Raw genomic sequence first — 18,457 nt, forward strand, 5'->3', positions numbered from 1 at the left:
ATTCTTCCTTGGATTGTAGCTCGTAGAGAGAATTAATCATTATCACAGAACTCCAAGACACAGTAGGGTCAATTTTAATTTAATCAAAAATCTGAATGAGATTCCATGGATGTTGCAGAGCAGGGCTGAACAATATATCCTTTCAACACTGACATTGCAGCGTACGCATGTGCAAACAGGTGTCTCTAATAATGTCAATGCTGGCTGCATTCCATTTAGGTTTACCAGTGCCAGGGCCTGAGTACGGTGTATGCTGGCTTACTGGGAGCACTTACAGAAAATGAAACTGCGCAATTATGTTCTTGGTTACACCTGCTTTTCCTGCTATGTCAAGTCATCATGTCTGCCATGGAAAACTGATGATCACTGATGTTCTTTAAAAATACACATTTTGAATAGAAATTCAAAATTGGCATTGTCATGACTTAACTCAAATACACACACAAACTAATCAATATGATAACACTTGGCCTGATTTAATGAAATGTAATGACGATAGTTATTTGAAATGGACTGATTCGTTTACCATACAGGGAAAAAATACAAAAGCACTTTCTGTCCTAATGGACCCACAAAAGGTAAACTACATTGATCTGGTAACATTTTGTAAAGGAAATCAACACTATTTCCATTAAGGGGAATTTCACAGCCAAACTTGGCAACTGTAATCTACTTACATTGCCTGCCCACAGGATGCACTGCCACTACAATCATTTGCTCTGTGTCTGTAACCTCTGATATTTGGTGACAATGATAACTGCATAACATTTAAATCCTTAATCCTTAAAAAGGGATATGCAAGACAGAGTGGAGAGTGGAATGGGCTCTTGCAGAAGTAAACACAAAAATGTAAACAAAAGTAAAACATCAGTGAAACAAACCCGTCGGCTCAGAGCTCACCACAGGAGGAGTTTACATGTCACACACAAGACAAACACAATGCTTCTATTAAAATTCATGCTGACAATAAAAATAAAAAAAAATAAAATAAAAGTATTTCCACCAAAAAATCAATGACAACTGGAAGATACTATGGGCAAGTGAGTGGTTCGTGGGACTGGGAGAGAATTTAAAGTTCATCGTGTTTGTACGTAAACTCTCGGGACGATATGAAGCCGTCTTTGTTCTCATCCTCTTTGGCAAAGATGTCCTCCACCATGTTCTCGTGTAGAGTGTCGTTGGGAGCGTAGCCGTGACGCTCAAACTCTTTCCTCAGATACACTTTCACCTGGTAGATGGAGTGAGGGCAGGGCGATTAGTGAGACAGGTTGAGAAGAAGAAAACAACAACTTGTGCACTTTGTGGAGACTAATCAAATTCCAGTTACATCCTTACAATGCAGGGTTTACAATACGGTCAACAAATCAGATGCTGCCGTTGTTGTTTTGTCGATTGGGCAGTAATGTTTAACTCAGGCAACAGTTTGGTCCACATTACTGAGTAGATTCAATAATATACCTTCTATTTACATTCACTGTAAAACACTAAACCTGCACAGTACTTGTATTTTTAGAATATTACTTTAATGTGCGTTTACATCTTATTTCTAATTGATTTTTAATTGACAGTTGGCCCTGTTGGTCTGTTTCAACTAAAATGATATGAGGGGTCATGAGGTGATTAACCAGTTAGGAAAGGAAATAGAGAATTTGACCAAAATAACAATCTGAGAGGGGAATTCCTCCTGGGGTTCTGGATAGGCACTGCTTAGCTTTATAGGGTCATAAGCCAAAAAGGTTGGGAATTTGTGTATCATAGGAGGCGATGGGTAATTAATCTACTTCAAGTCAGAGTGTTTCCGGAAGTGTTTGAAATCCTTGTGTATACCTCATGCTTGGAGAGCCTCCAGTCGTCGTTGAGGTCCATCTCCTGGAAGGACTCGTGTGACCTCGGCCCATTTCTGATCTCAAGCACCTCGATGACGAAGGTCAGTGTGCTTTCAGGTGGGATCTTACCTGAGCAGACAACGCCACAGGGCAAGAGGTCAGCTAAAAACTGAGACTGGCTATCACCTGAGGTTTCTGAAAAGCATGCTTCAGTATGAAGAGAACAATTGGTTTGGTTAGTGCTGCAGTAGTCTCACATTTGGCTAGTCCACACAGCATTCCGGGATGGAAAAATGTGCTCTGGTTTATTGGCATTTCTTTAAACCAATCACAATTGGGCGGCGCTAGGCACCGGACGGAGCAACGGCGCCTCAGGAAGGATCTTGTTTTGGTGGAACGTGTACATTCAAAGGTTGTTTTAGTCGTGCGAGAGAAAACTCAGATTTGACAGATAGTCTAGCTAGCTGTCTGGATTTACCCTGCAGAGATCTGAGGAGCAGTTAACCATAGTCCTCATAAATCCACCGGAGTTTAAAATGCCAACACAAAGAAAGCAGAAGGTAACGGACATCCGGGCCGAAATGAAAGACATCCGGCCGAATTTCTAGCGGCACCTGAACAATCCCGGAAGTGGAACGCCGTGGATATGGACTAGTGCTGAAGAAATGGTACCCCTTGTAACACATTTCAATTTAAAAATGTTAACTTGTGAGTAAATAAGAAACCATGTTGAAAGTGTTTGAGAAACAAACCTAGGTTGCATTATTAGTCATATTAAGTCATTCAGGCTGTTGTTATCATGGCAAGAGTTAGTTTGGCACAGAGGAGATAGATGCTATTGGTTAGCGTGGTGTGTGCTTACCAGGACAAAGCAAAGTATTGTTCACATGCTCCATGTTGAGAAAAAGTGGACTAATAGTGCTGAATGAAACCTTCATTCAGCGTGGGAGTCCTAGAGAGCCATTCAAAACAAGACAAACAATAATATACATACATACATACATGCATGCATAATATTACACACTTTGTAAAACCTCAAGCACTTTTATAAAGACTAGCATCATGCAGTAAAGTTTGCACGCATATGGCCATAGCTACAGTACCTTTTCCTTCCTTCCCATAGGCCAGAGCTGGAGGTATGGTGAGTTTCCTCTTCTCTCCAGAACACATGTCCTGCAGGCCTTTATCCCAGCCTTTGATCACTTCTCTGATGCCCAGTGTAAACCACACTGCCTGTTTGTCACCTTCAGTCCGACTGGTGGACATATACAGGCATAGAGTGCAATGTTATAGGTCTGAAAAGGGAAGGACTGTGGGAAGGTCTGGCAGATTTCTTTTGGGGGGTGTTAACTTACTCTTTAAAGAATTGAAGAAAAAAATGGAAGCAAACTTCCCCCATTCAACTGGGTAATTCACAGTCACCAACATGACTGTAAACAGCTTTCATTGGGACTTTTTCTTCAGTAGAACAAAAAAAATAAATACAATTATTCACAGCTAGGTGTGTGGGGAACACTGTTTTTGTTCAGATGTCGCTTTAGTGTTTTTCAAATGCCACTTTTCTTCTTCCACTTTCGTGATTAAATTTCAGTTTTTCTGCTTCAATTATCTATACCATACACAAAATCCCCTTCACTTCAATTGTAATGACTTGGTGGCAAGTGTCAGAGATGAACATCTTAAAACTTTAGCACATCAAACCAAACCACTAAGAGAAAATATGTATTTTTATAATTTGGCTGAACTGACCCTTTAAAATGTTTTATCACGTAACCCCTAATAGATGGCGGTGTCGTGCCAAGGTACTTATCCCCGCCAGGATTTGTACTGCTGCACACCTCTTAAATTGAACAAATAGTGACGTGGAAGACTCGAGAGGGTTTTCCATAGTAACAAGGGTCTCATTTATCTACATAAATACGTTTATTTGTCTGTTACATTAAGGCGACTTGTAAATTGTTAAATTGTTCGTTTATTATTGTGGATTAATCGACAGTGTTTTCCAAAGTTCCATATTGACATGCACCTTAGCTACATATAGGCCGACTGATCTATGTTACCTATCTATGTTAGTCATGCAGGTTTATGAACAATATTTTTTCCTCGTCTTTGCTAACCCGTCCATCCCTGCCCTCTAACGTGATATCTGTTTTTAATTTAATTTAGTTTAATATGGCTTTTCAATTAACTGCTTTGTTCACCTGTCTACCATATAAGTTACATAGGGGATACACAAAATATCAGGCCGTTTTTCACCTGATCTAATGTGTACCCCCTCTGTAACTTTTGCTAGAAAACAGCAGACATCTCCATATTATCTCAGGTTGTTTATTGCGACCTGGTAAAGACAGAAAATAACACACATGAGGACAGGACAGACCCTTTGCATGTTAGGGGAGGGGATACACATATCAGGTGAAAAAACGGCCTGATATTTTGTGTATCCCCTATGTAACTTATATGGCAGACAGGTGAACAAAGCGGTTAATTGAAAAGCCATATTAAACTAAAATTAAATTAAAACAGAAATCACGTTAGAGGGCAGGGATGTACGTGTTAGCAAAGACGAGGAAAACATATTGTTCATAAACCTGCATGACAAACATAGATAGGTAACATAGATCAGTCGGCCTATGTAGCTAAGGTGCATGTCAATATGGAACTTTGGAAAACACTGTCGATTAATCCACAATAATAAACGAAGTAAACAATTTACACGTCGCCTTAATTTAACAGACAAATAAACGTATTTATGTAGATAAATGAGACCCTTTGTTACTATGGAAACCCCTGTCGAGTCTTCAACGTCACTATCTGTTCCATTTAAGAGGTGCAGCAGTTAAACTCCGCTCTGAGTGCACGCGCGCTCCCGCAGCCAGGGGATACAAATCCTGGCGGGCACGACAGAGGCGTCACCAAGGAGATTTAACACGCGTGCACTTAGAATGGAGTAGTAACCCGGTAAAAAAAAACTAGCATTTAAAAGTTTTAATAACAAATGTGTTATTCGCATAAGCCGTTTATTAAAGAGGAGTGATGAAAACAGCAAATTGCTTCCACTAAACGCAGTGAGACGGTAACTTCCGTTGTTAACTACTTTGTTAACTGCACACAGGAACCACCAGGAGTACGTGTAGGAAAACTTCTTAGCAACTCCGTCCAACTTGAAACTTAGCTACATTAGGAGTATAATAAGTCAGTCTAATATGTCAGACATTAAGCATAACGTTACCTGTCATGAAACATGGTCCCATTCTCAAAGTATCCCTGATGATGTACCAGCAGTATGTCTCCGTACTTTGATTTTCGATGACAGAGAAAAGGTCTGTGCAGAACTTCTATGTTCACCTCAGCTTCAGGCAGCTTCCCCCCGCTGACAGACAGCAGCAGCAGCAGCAGGCAGGAGCACAGGCAGCTCAGCACGGTCAGCAGCATGCTGCCACGTTTAAACCTTAACGAAGAAACAGCACGACAAACAGCTAACTAAAATGTTTGAGCAAATTTTGAGAACCAGCGTGCGATCCTCTACGTGGCAGTGACGTTTAATCATACGTGTTGTTGCAGGAAGTTTGCCTTTGATTGGTTTCCTGAACAAAAAGAAAACGCCCACAAATGCTCCCTGACAGATCCCCTTTGGAGAACTCTGAAGTGTTGGCCTAATATCTTTATTAGTGTACAGTGTTTAATGAACATTACAGTCATGCAGGTAGATTATCCACTAATCAAATTGTACTAAATTCATTTCATAGTCATTTTGTAACTGAGCAGTTTCTTCATGCTGCTGCAATAATCATAGGTAGCCTATTCTTGTTGCAGTATGACATTCGTTCAAGAAGGCCACACTTTGACTAGTACATTTACGGCACTGGGTAAAGCAGTCCGCTGTGTTCTGGTACATATTTACATGCAATATCACAGCATTGCTTTTCATTATACATGATTTCTAAAACATTGCACAGGAATAAATACATTTACACAATCCTGATTTCCATACTACAGTATATATAGTATCAATAATATAAGTGCCTCTTTTGCAAAAAAGGCTCTTTTTTTTCTTACAAAAGTAGTTCAGAATACAGCTTATTTTTGCATTAACAGTCAGCAAGTCATACACATTGTAACTATTTCATATGATACAATCATTAAATCATTAAAATGTTCCACAGCATCACCTGTGTCCATAACAGTGCTGGAGCCGATGTAGTGACAGTAAGAGGAAGCTGCTCCCTGAGGCCAGTGATAGAATGTAACCTCCAGGGGAGAGACAGTCGATTCAAAGCTGACTCCCATGACTTCTCATGGCTCAGAGCAGCCAGTGATTTTTTTTAAGGGGCAAGACTTAAGTACAAATCTGAAATGTAACCCCCGTGATCACAAAGAGGAACTGCAAAGTTGCAATCTTTCCAGTTCATGTGAAATACTTGCAATCAGGTGAAATACTTGCAACCAGTGGAATCAATGAGGCAAGATTCGGTGCATCGGAGCTGCCCAAAGGACCTGCAGAAGACACGGAAAATTATTTTTAAGAAGTGCAACTGATTGCGCTATGTGTATACTTATATTTACACTCAGTACCTTCCCAGGTTATGCAGCACACCTCCAAATTTCCACTATTTTGTTCTTTATTAAAGGAATAGTTCAAAATGTAGGGAACTACACTTATTTGCTTTCTTGCAGAGAGCTTGATGAGAAGATAAACACCCCTCTCGAAGCTAACAGTGGTATCCATCTTCGCAAATCTCAAGCAAGAAAGCGAGTATATACATTTCCCTAAAACGTTGAACTATTTCTTAAAGCATAAGTATAAAGCATGCAGAGTTGGGTGATTTAGGCATCTAAAACATTGTACAGTAAGTGGTGCCAGGATGATGCACCATCATCTCTGAATTGTTTCACAGAAAAAGTACATTAGTTCATTCAAATGACCTTTACAATCCTTAGATGGGTGCAGTATAAATGTGCTGCTGACTAAAAAGGAACTGCATTGTGCTACCTTGGCATAGAAGATCTTTAATTAATAGCAAGGTGTTCCCAAATAAATGGACACTGAGTGTACAGTATGTTTCTGTATGCACGCTGAATGCTGCCAGTGAACATACCCAGGAAGATAGGATTTGCAGGTCTGATAACCAAAGTCCTTTCCATCACACTCCTCAATGCCGTCATGTTTGTAGCCATCTCCACAGTAGGCCCACTTACAGTCTGAAGTGATGAACAGAAAGGAGATGAGTTGAATGTAGTGGCAGAGGTAGGAGAGAGCAAGGGAGGGAAGGGGGAGAGAAGACGTTACTCATTGCTTTGGCACTGCTGTGTGTTTCAGTGATGCCAATACAGCATTTTGCTGCTAATTTAATTGAACAGAGCAGAAGAGGGAAGTGAAAGGATGGCAGGGTGAGATTAATGAAAGATCAAGGAAAGGTTTCACAGTGCGTACTGCTTTTATCCTCTGTCATGTGAGTGTAGACTCTGTGGTGCACTGGAGCTCTGCAGGGCATCTCATGAGCAGCTGGGTATGCGACAGCATGCTGGTGTTTGTGCAGCAAAAGGCTAACCTTTATATTTGACATAAATAGTTTTTTGTTTTTTTTGTAAAGATAATTTTTTTGCCATTTTTAGGCCTTTATTTCCAACAAGACAGCTTAGACCTGAAATGGGAGAGAGAGGGGGAATGACATGCAGCAAAGGACCGCAGCCTCCGAGCCTCCATACATGGGTGCACGCTCCACCAGGCGAGCCACCCAGGCGCCCACATAAATCGTTTTTTTTATCTTAATTCTTGTTACACTGTATTTCATTACATAATGGTGTATTAGAATAACTGTCTGTAGATCATTTTTACCTTTTCTTTACCCCTACATTACTGGGCACGTGTGTATGTGTTCAACTGAGCAAGAGATGCATGTAACTCACTGAGACAAGCATCTGTGACAATCTGGTTTCCATCATCACACTCCTCTCCGTGCTGGGCCTGCACCTTTCCGTCCCCACACACACCGACTCTGTCCGGGACTTTCTCTGTGGACTGGAAGGGCTGGAAGGGCTAGACAAGAAAACAAACGCTAATTTGACATTTCAAGCAATAAGAAATCGTAGCTTTAGTGTCAATTAAAAATAAGGCTAGGCTTTATTAGGTGGAAAAGTGAATGTTTTATGTAACCTGGTACATACAGTAGATGTCAACCAAATGTAGCCCAGTTTGACCAAATAAATCTTAACTCAAGGTCCACTTATTAGCTTTTTCCACTACTTTTCAAAGTAGTGAAAAGATACATTAAAATAATTCTTACATTTTAACAGCAAAGATAAATTGGCCTATTTGTGGGAAAAAAAGCATTTAATTTATACATTGGAGATAAGCTTACTATAGGTAAGGTAGCCATACAGTTAAGCTTAAGGATTCACAGCCATTCATTTTCATCCATCCGGCCCAATTTAATGCAATTTAATTTTATACATTAGGCTACATGTAGTTGGGGGTCTCTCTTTCAGCTAAGGGGTCCTTGGCCTAAAAACGTTGAAGATCTCTGGCCTAGAAGCATAGACATGAGCTGTAAATGATCAATTATGTGCTCATTGGCTTCTGTTTAAAAAATGATATCACTGGTTATTTAAAAATCTGTAGTTTTACAGCTCAGTGTTGCAATTACAGTACACCACACTCTAATAGTCATCACCTGTATGGGCTTCCATCCCTCTTTATCTTTGAAGTAGAGCAACCTCTGATCCTTCCTGAATGCTATTGCATTGTCTAGACGTACACGGTCCATCTCCTCCTCATCGTTTACCACAAATATCTGCACAGACATATACAGGAGTAAGTGAAAGCTGATGAGAAATAACTGATTCAGTGTGAACATGAATTCAGTTTGGATAGTTATATTTTAAGGACGCCGTTTGAGTGGGGTCTTACTGCAGGGACTTTATTGAGGCCGCCCCGTTGAGTGTAGCTTCCAAAAGGAGCATTATTTGAACCAAGAGTGGAATCACAGTCACAGCGACCTGCTGGACCTGGAGGACCCTTCTCTCCCTTTTCCCCGACTAGATAGAGACCTGCAAAACCACAAAAATGTATGACAAATATGAGGGGTTAACACACACACACACACACACACACACACACACACACACACACACACAAACACCTACTTTGATATTATACATTGTAGACTGTAATTTGAGGCTGATGTCTGAGTGAATGTGTGAGTTACTGTACCTGAGGCGGGTGGACCAGGTGGCCCTGGATGACCGTTTGGACCTGGGGGTCCTTGGGGGCCCATGACTCCTGGGGCTCCAGTGTGGCCCTTCATGCCCTGTGCAAGCCAGGCAACATCCCATTAGAAATCACACACACACACACACACACACACACACACACACACACACACACAGAAGGAGACCTACATGCCACTGCCACTTTGTGCATAGCTGTGATAATCTAGTCCATGGAAAAATAAATGTGTGTGTGTTTGTGTGCATATATGAATGTGTAAACTGATGCCAAAGACACCGAAGCCTCTACGGAAGTCTACTTAGAGCTGGAAGTATCACTTAAGTGACTGAATTAGCCAGTGAGAGGATGTTCGAGAGGAAGAGCAGAGTGTCAGCGCACCACACCAGGATTAAGTGATGCTGCCAGGATGTGCATCATTCTTCCTCGTCTTTCCTCACCTGTTTGCCTCTCTTCCCAGGCCGTCCAGTAGGCCCTCTTTTCCCTACGACTCCTGGCTCTCCCTTTGGTCCCTGCTCACCCTGGGAAAGGAGTTGAGTAATAATTAGTTTAAATCAGATTCTTTACTGTCCTCATTATTGAATCATTCTTACCTTCTGTCCAAGCATCCCAGGCAAACCAATGGAACCCTGCATAGAGACAAAATGAGACCTTGATGTGAGAAAAGTCATTATCTCAGCAGAGCAGGCACTCATAAAATGTGTAATGTTAATTTAATTTGTCTCTGAGCTTGAAATGTCGGGACATGAATGAACCACTTTGGAATTTAACCAGTAATTGTACAAACTATTGTAGAGTTTTTCACTGCCTAGACAACTGATAAGGTCCAATATAACACAGCATGAGGTGAAGTATTCATAGTCAAAGCCAAGCATACATGGGCTTCAAATAGTTACACAACACAGCATTTTAAGGATCTACAATAAAAGAAAAAGACATTTCTCCACCAACCTTATCGCCTTTTGGTCCTGCTGCTCCAGGGTCACCATAGCTGCCCTTTTAAAAAAGAGAGAAACATGAAATGGAGAATTTAATAGTTTAGGAGTTAAAAAAGGTGTGCACTGTGAGAATTTATTCTGAATTTACCTTATCTCCTTTATAACCGGGCAAACCCTAAAAAGATACATGAGGAATATAACAGCAGATAATGATAGTCAATGAAAAACTCTTTCCAAACATATACATAATTGTCTGTATGATGCAGTAAAAAGGTGACTAACCTTTGGCCCTGGTGGTCCCCTCAGTCCTGGTAATCCCATGAGTCCTGGGTCCCCTTTCTCTCCCTTAAGAAAAACCATACATACGTGAGGGTTCATTTTGTTTTTGTGATATATACATTCATGTAAAACCTCAAGACAGTACAGAGACTTACCTGGGGTCCCTCTGGACCACGCCATCCTGGTAGCCCTGGTTTCCCTGGGAGGCCTGGAGCTCCTGTACGACCCTATACACAAACACAATCAGTGCCAGCACTTATGCATACTAATGATAAATTTTCTGACCCCTTTTGCTGAAAAAGTGACAGGAAGCAGTCTCTTGCTTTAAATTGCTTGAAAACATTTTTGCGACAGACTCCATTTCTTTTTGAGTATTACTGTAATAGTCGGATCTTCAACAGCAGGGCGTTTTAACCTTGTTCTCTTAAATAAAATCTCACTTGCATTTTGATTTAAGACATTACTTAAACAGGCTTGGGGTTTACATGCTGGACTATTTTTGTCCCGGTTTAGTGACTTCCTGGAGTCCCTGCTCGTTGCCTGCCATCTTCTCATCTAACATCAGGAAGAAAGCAAATAGGTGTATGTTCCAAAGTGTCAAGCTCGTCCTTAAATTTTGACTAATTTCTGCTTTTGTACTTTGCTATATATGCTGATGATCTGCAACTTTTTCTGCCCGTCGAGATGCTTCTTTCATGGCCCTGTTTCCCCTGGAAAAAAAGCTACTGAGTTTCATAAAGAGTAACCAGGTTAAATATGGGTCAGAGACAAATAAGCACGTCAAAACTGACCTCCTATGACTTCCAAGTCGGACATGACAGAGGATAAAAACTTGCATGCAAAGCTTTAACAATGCCACTGAGATTGGCTAATTAGTGGATCAATCTTGCGCTATCGCCAGTTCCCTGCAAGCAGGAGACTCAGATGTGTTAAACAACCTCCACTTCTCTGTGACACCTGGACGAGTCTCCCAGAGCTGCTGCCATGCTAGCAGCGTGCTCTCATTTAGTTGCCTGTCATTAAAACAGCAGCCTGTTGAGACCCCATGGACATGCTGCTGTGTGGAGTGATTTATCACGAAGACCAAAAGCACTTAGGGAGATTAAAGTGCAGAAGTGGAGTGCTGGAGAGCCTGGATCAGCAGGACTGAGGTCCAGTACGAGGGCTAATGGAGCCAGGCCAAGGAAAGGAGGAGAGAGAGAAGGTAAAAGCAGAGGGAAAGGAAAGAAGAGGGGGATGATAGAGAGGTGAGGAGCAGAAGGATGACTGGAGACATCCAGGGATGTGATCAAGCTTTGCTATGTGGCTAAAGCGGCTACTGAGACTAATGTAGCATGACCCATTTAGCAGCTGCTGAAGATATTCTGAGCACATCAATAGACAAATCACATCACAGAGATTGAGGATGCATGGAGGGGACAGCGGAGAGAGAAATCCAGATCCCATTATTCCAAGGACAAGCGAGATGGACCAGAGAGAGATGAGTGAGAGAACACGCCATGCAGGAGGGGAGGAGCGGCTCACCTTTGACCCTGGACGTCCAATTTCTCCCTGGAGGAGGACAAATGGGGGGGGGGGGAGATGTAGCATTCATTAGAGCAGAGAGGAACACAAGGACATATGCACAAATACTTCTATAGCAAAATAAATTAAACATATTTCGACCTATAAAAACAAAAACAACAAAATAGAAACACACCTTCTCCCCTTTTGGTCCTCTTATGCCGGGTAATCCATTGTGACCCTGAACAATGACACAAAATTTATATCCAGCTCACATATTCTAATAGAGCATGGCACATTTGTAGAAAAATCAATACTATAAAGGTCATTTTGTTTCATTTCCATTTAACAAATATTCCTATCTACTGTCTTTAAATGGCTACAGCAGGCTGATGGATGTACTATGATTTCATCAGACTGGAAAGTGGCGCACGCCCTGGTTGTAAGGTTTCAAACATATGTAGTATTTTAAAAAAGGACCTTACCTCTGGGCCCCTGGGTCCTGGAGGTCCAGGTAAACACCCAGGTATCACAGGTTTTTGTTTTTCCTGTACCTCTCCTCCAGAAACACTTGGCTCTAACATGCCAATACCATCCGTCTGTCAAACATGCACAAAATCCAACAGAATAGGGTATCAATCAGTGTCCCATACTGTGAGCATACAAATGTGTTTAAATGAGGTGTATTTATGCAAGCAGGTGTGTGAGTGTGATTGTGAACACCTACGGTAATGCCCCGCTTCCACTGGTGAGGTGGCGGAGGGAAGAGCGGCGGGGGAGGCGGTGACATGAGACAACAGGGGTCAAACGTCAACGGTTCTTCCAGAAACCTGAGAGCTGAGAGGAAGACAGACGAGGCACAGTGGTGTAAGGCACACCCAACATGTGTTCCTTCTGTTATGTGACACTCAGTCGTACAATTCACTCACACAACTTACCTGAGCGGGCTGAGAGGATGCTGTCCATGTAGGAGTGACGGGCCCACGCAGAACACAGAAGAATGTGGAAGGACACTGCAAGTTTGGCCAGATCCATCCTGACGGATTTACTTTCCCTACAGCACACACACACACACACACACACACACACACACACACAGACACACACACACACACACACACACACACACACACACACACACACACACACACACTCTATTTCTGCTGAGCTTAATGCAGTTACTGGCAGCTGTCATTTCTCCTTACTGCCAGAGGGTGTCTATTTGATCACAACCTTAACCTCAGTCCTCTGAAGTCTCTCTCTCTCTCTCTCTCTCTCTCTCTCTCTCTCTCTCTCTCTCTCTCTCTCTCTCTCTCTCGCTCTTGCTCTCTCTCTTCCCCCCCCCTCAAAGCATAATAAACTTGTTGCAGCTCCACACTGCAGCAGATGCAGCCACCGCTGTAATTCCACCTTGCATCAGCCACTTTCAGCCTTGTGCCAGAATTAGAATTAGATGGGTGGCTGGGGGCTGTCACTCAGGCTTATTATGACTTCTGCCACTTTATGACAGAAGTCATAGTAACAGTAGCAGCCTGTAACGGCTGTTACAGGTTCATTCACACAAACATTTCCAGTATGCTCATATTTCATAATGGTAGTATGGATGCAAGAAGATATTAGAAATCCTAAAAAAAAAAAAAGATAATCCCGTGTTGAACCACGTGCAGAAAATATGCAGCACCTGGTTCAATCAGTAATTCATAGGCTATCTTCAATAATATGATTTGACATGTTCTATGTTATCTAATTAAACGTACAGAATGCCGTAATGTCCTGATGATCCAAATGCGTTAGAAATAGAAACAATGTCATCTACATCCATGGCTAATGCACAAGATCCCCCTTACCTTCCACTTGAAATTGTGCCGCACTTGTAGACACGCTGTCTGGCGCTCCTCTAACCTAGATGAAATGCGCTGTGTACAGCCCCACAGTCTGTGACTCCTCTGGCATTTGGCGTGCTGTAGCCAATCTGGACCGCTAATAAATCTGATCCACTTATCGACCCTCTTCTTTCCCTCCGCCAGTCAATAACAACACAATTGAGGAGGGAGGACCTTTTTTTTCTCCCGGCGCTAAATGCCCATCAGAGGCCACTGAGTGGAGCCAACACAGCGGTGGCAGCTCAGTCTCAGTGGGTCTGGATCAGAGGCTCATTAACTCTTGTCTGGTGTCTTCTGGATCGACTGCAGTGCAGCTGGCCTAATAGCTGGGATGGCAATATTTTAAGTCGGCATGCTTACATTTGGCACGTTTGATGTCTACAGTGGTGCTGATGCTCTCTTCAGCAGTAAAATGGCGCCCTCTGCTGGCTGTTTTAGTTTATAGAAGCAATAATAGTAAAGTCACTGTTGCATATTCTTACATAACTTCACTCTCCATTAGTGACGTATTCCGATATATGTCGACAACAAAGGTGGAAGAAATCTGTTAGGCCTATTTAGATGTGTAGATGACTGAATCGGACATCCACTTAGTCTGGTTTGCTAAGTAATGTGTGTTCCCTTAAAGGCCTATGAATACATTTTTTGTCTTTTTAACTGTATTTTAAAGCATTTTATAATCATGTTCTTGATGTTGGCCCTTCTTTATTGTATTGTGTTAATATGTGGTGAAGCCAAAGACGCTACAGATAATAAAGCCTAACTAACTAACTAACTAACTAACTAACTATATACAAGTAGGCCTAAGCAAAATGAATACAATATTAAATACAAACATTATTTCAAAGTGAAAAGAAAAAATACATGTAGAAAGAATGGCCCACTGGAACATTTCACCAAAACATAAATATTTTGTGGTCACATCCGTTTTCTTAAGTTAAGGTCAAGTTATTGTCTAGAAATGTAACAGAATAACAGTAAGCCTTTAAAAGACTAAAAAGACTTTATTATAAATGCAAGCACAAAACATATTTAACAAGTCGTTATTAGACCAAGTTTTTTCTGTAAATCAAATGACCTTACTGTTCTTAAGTCACATATACACATGTATATAGAACATGTATAAAACCAAAACACACTCATTTTAAAGCCCTACACTAAATTAATTTTAATTCAATTTCCCCTTTTCCCGCTTCCAACTCAATTAGCTGACTGAGGGCGTTCACTTTTTCAGTTACACCAATCAGATTTTGCCACGATCTCTGTAAGACAATCATCTCCATGTGATGCTCCTTCAGCCCATTCACCTCCAGTTTTCATCACAAACACCACCATGGCTCCTTCCACTGAGCTCATCAGATGTCCAGCTCCACATCACATACATCCAGATCTTCAGCATTGCTCTTCACCACCACCACCACCACCACCACTGTCTAGACTCCATCTTCTCCATATTACAGTTTTTTTTTTTTTTTTCGATTGCTAAACGACAGTGGGCACAACTGGAGTCACATGTGCAAAACTCAAGCCACAGTCTGCATTACCAACAGTCACCTGAGCTAAACAGTTCACATCACCTGCAAAACTCATTCAAAGCAACACAACTCTTAACACACGTCTCAAAACAGGCTCAGTGCAGCCAAACACTATGAACAGTCCTCACTGAGATAACACACACTGTCACTCAGAACACACTGAGAGTAAAAACACTAGCATCAAACACCAATACAGAAATTACAAACTTTTCTGTATTGTTCTTTACAGTTTGAACAATTTGAGTGACTTGACACTACTCAATAGTTTATTTAAGGAAAATATATACCAATTTTTACGTAAGGTAAATAAGAAGGAATGAAAATCAGCAGTTTTCTTCAATATAGTATTTTGTCTCTAGTAATTTACGGAATTACTGGGAAAAAAACTAAAGGTACATACGTAACAGTAACAAAGAATAGTGTGACTAATGTGGTGTTTCCATTGCTTTCACCTCTATTACTTTCTGAAAAACAGTACGAACACAGTTTTACTGTTGTAAATATATAGTGTTTTTCATTTTTTTTTTTATAGCTGTGTATATAACCTCAGACATCTTACCTGGACATGTTGGTATCTTTGCTCATTTACCTGTTTCTCTCAAACGGTACAGTGTATAATTGTTTCCTTCTTATTTGGTGTTTGTATACAAAAAAAAGGCTTTCTGAGCTTTTTCTGTATAAATACCATATATGTTCACTAACTAGTTTAAAACAAGACACCTGCTTAGTCTTTCAGCTAAAATTGCAATCAGCAGTGTTTGATAGGCACCAGACTGAAATCTATTCTGTTTTGAATGTGTGGTTAACAGTTTTGACAGCAGTGTGTTAGCATTTGAACAAAGTGCTGTAGATCTACAGTGTTGTGCAGGTTGTGGTTAAAGTCATGGGATAAGTGTGTAGAGTTTTGAAAACTGTGTTCAAGCAATGAAAAACGAACTAGAGTTTGGTCCACATGAACTGCTGCTGTGCAGACTGTAGTTAGAGTTTTGCACATGTGACTCCAGTTGTGCCCACTGTCGTTTAGCAATCGAAATAAACTGTAATCCAGGACAAAAGAGAGAATACATCCGGCCTGCACATATGCTTACTTGGGTATCTAATTTGCCTGTATTTGCCTGTTGCTTTAGTTGCATCCTGATCAGTTAGCTATTTACAAGCAATGAACAGTAATCTAATCAGATCAACCAATCTGTCAGCCAGCTTGTTGGAATTGAGGTGTTTTGTGCTGCAGAGTGATTTACCTTTATCGATGTTGGCCTGTGTGTAGGAGAAGCCAGGTGCCTGTCTTCCTTCCTAACAGACCCCACAGGTTGGGTCCAACCTTGTGGCGTCCCCCCTCTCCCACTGTGTGACACTGGGAACATTTCTGGACAGAGACCTTCTTCCCTTTGTTGATGTCCCCCATACTGGGAGGAAAGGAAATGGTGGCAATCAATGTGTGAAAATAATATTAATTTTCAGTGGTGAGTGGGAAAAAAATGTAGCCCAGTGGGTTAAAGAAGGCATGAACTATGGGCTATTATGTAGCCTACAGAAAGAACTCATTGAGAGGTTTAAAAACAGACCTATAAAAAGTATGTTTGTGATGTAGGCCTATGTTCCTAGCTGGATAAAAAAAAAGATTGCTGTCATAGTTAACGTTATTCCATTTTAACAATTGAAAACATAAAACTATGTGATAAAACAGTAGCCTTGTTATAACACAGCAGCACGATATAATTACACACACACACACACACACACACACACACACACACACACACACACACACACACACACACACACACACACACACATTGTGATAATAAAATTAACAATGGCTGAATTCCATTTAGCTACTTCAGTTTTAGGGTCCTGGTAGGCTATTGTATGCTGACTCACTGCCACACTGTCAACAGAGCCATCCTTAATGTAATTAGCAACACCTGTGATTTTCCTTCTATAACATTATTAGTTTTTTTTCGATTGCTAATCACAGTGGGCACAACTGAAGCCACATGTGCAAAACTCAAACTACAGTGCACTACCAACAGTCACCTGAGCTAAACAGTTCACATCACCTGCAAAACTCATTCTAAGCAACACAACTCTTAACACACGTCTCAAAACAGGCTCAGTGCAGCCAAACACTATGAACAGTCCTCACTGAGATAACACACACTGTCACTCAGAACACACTGAGAGTAAAAACACTAGCATCAAACACCAATACAGAAATTACAAACTTTTCATCTTGAGCTTGACTGTCTTCACACTACTCAATAGTTTCTTTAAAGAAAATATATAGATTTTATAATATACCAATTTTAGGTAAAGAGGTAACAAGGTAAGGTAAACAAGAAGGAATGAAAATCAGCAATATACTTCAATATAATATTTTGTCTCTATTACTGTAATTTATGGAATTACTGGAAAAAAAACTAAAGGTACATAATAGTAAGAAAGAATAATGTGACTCATATCAGTGTCACTATTGAGGACAGTCGACAGGACAGCGGATGGACAGCAGTACAGATAACGGATACTGGCACCTTTATTTACCCCTCACTGGGAGAAAGGTACAGAGATAGAGGACAATATTTTTGAAATCCAACAAACTGTATATTTTATGCTTCCCTTTGGTAATTTAAAGAGCCTGAGATTTGTACCCTCTGTACTCTCTTTGACTTGGTGTCTGTCTCCCTCAAGTGGTCAAATGAGAGAGTCCCTCCCTTCTGTCTTTATGACCTCGTCACGATCCCTTACATTTCATGGCTTCAAAGTTAGATCAATTTTAGAACACACACACACACACACACACACACACACACACACACACACACACACACACACACACACACACACACACACACACACACACACATATTTTTAAGGTGATCTTATGATATATCACTTAAATTCACTTAATTTAAAAATGGTCATAACAGTAGGTGAGCCTTGTTGTGTTTCACTGGATATCAACAGGTTGTTGTTTAGTTGTGTTCAGTCTTCATCTACATCTGCAGCTTGCTTAATTAAAAAATAGAAAAAAGCAGTTTAATGAATGTGCATAACATAAAAAAATCCCCTTTTTTGGAAGTTTCCTTTCAAAACTAAATGAAAAACATCTCTGTTTTAAATCTCCTTAAGAAATGAAAAAAAAAAACATGTTTCATTTGCATTCAATTACTCTACCAGAGTTAGATCCTGATTCTCCCTGATTAGGGCTCAATAATAGAGCAAAAATAAAACCCAAACTACTGGCTTGAAACCTTTATTATTGTAG

The 18,457-nt window shown here is 40.8% G+C and overlaps 2 protein-coding genes across 2 annotated transcripts; both read right to left on the reverse strand.

Annotated features, from left to right (window-relative positions):
* Window positions 1-58: 58 nt before the first annotated feature.
* On the reverse strand, window positions 59-5,390 carry LOC116066958 (peptidyl-prolyl cis-trans isomerase FKBP14-like). The gene is made up of 4 exons (XM_031323199.2): window positions 5,059-5,390; window positions 2,930-3,081; window positions 1,828-1,955; window positions 59-1,228 (listed from the first exon to the last, which is right to left on the reverse strand). The coding sequence occupies exons 1-4, from the start codon at window positions 5,259-5,261 to the stop codon at window positions 1,070-1,072; spliced, it is 642 nt and encodes a 213-aa protein (XP_031179059.1). The 5' UTR covers window positions 5,262-5,390; the 3' UTR covers window positions 59-1,069.
* An 87-nt stretch (window positions 5,391-5,477) lies between these two features.
* wu:fc38h03 (acetylcholinesterase collagenic tail peptide) lies at window positions 5,478-14,067 on the reverse strand. The gene is made up of 18 exons (XM_031323198.2): window positions 13,622-14,067; window positions 12,713-12,828; window positions 12,502-12,611; window positions 12,260-12,373; window positions 11,971-12,015; window positions 11,796-11,822; window positions 10,427-10,498; window positions 10,275-10,337; window positions 10,141-10,167; window positions 10,006-10,050; window positions 9,648-9,683; window positions 9,495-9,575; window positions 9,040-9,136; window positions 8,737-8,876; window positions 8,501-8,620; window positions 7,737-7,866; window positions 6,926-7,028; window positions 5,478-6,323 (listed from the first exon to the last, which is right to left on the reverse strand). Exons 2-18 carry the CDS (start codon window positions 12,807-12,809, stop codon window positions 6,254-6,256), a joined length of 1,377 nt encoding a protein of 458 aa, XP_031179058.1. The 5' UTR covers window positions 12,810-12,828; window positions 13,622-14,067; the 3' UTR covers window positions 5,478-6,253.
* Window positions 14,068-18,457: the final 4,390 nt, after the last annotated feature.

Source organism: Sander lucioperca, chromosome 16 (genome assembly GCF_008315115.2).
Source record: "Sander lucioperca isolate FBNREF2018 chromosome 16, SLUC_FBN_1.2, whole genome shotgun sequence".
Lineage (NCBI taxonomy): Eukaryota > Metazoa > Chordata > Actinopteri > Perciformes > Percidae > Sander > Sander lucioperca.

Bases quoted from the DNA above. Each gene is read 5' to 3' on its own strand.
- LOC116066958 (XM_031323199.2), bottom strand. From the start codon at position 5,261: ATGCTGCTGACCGTGCTGAGCTGCCTGTGCTCCTGCCTGCTGCTGCTG. The intron at 1,956-2,929 runs GTACTGTAGCTA...TTGTCTGCTCAG, and splicing joins CTATGGGAAGGAAGGAAAAG to GTAAGATCCCACCTGAAAGC. The intron at 1,229-1,827 runs GTATACACAAGG...TCCATCTACCAG, and splicing joins GGAGGCTCTCCAAGCATGAG to GTGAAAGTGTATCTGAGGAA.
- wu:fc38h03 (XM_031323198.2), bottom strand. From the start codon at position 12,809: ATGGATCTGGCCAAACTTGCAGTGTCCTTCCACATTCTTCTGTGTTCT. The intron at 10,338-10,426 runs GTAAGTCTCTGT...GTTTTTCTTAAG, and splicing joins GTGGTCCAGAGGGACCCCAG to GGAGAGAAAGGGGACCCAGG. The intron at 9,684-10,005 runs GTTGGTGGAGAA...GTCTCTATGCAG, and splicing joins CAGGACCAAAAGGCGATAAG to GGTTCCATTGGTTTGCCTGG.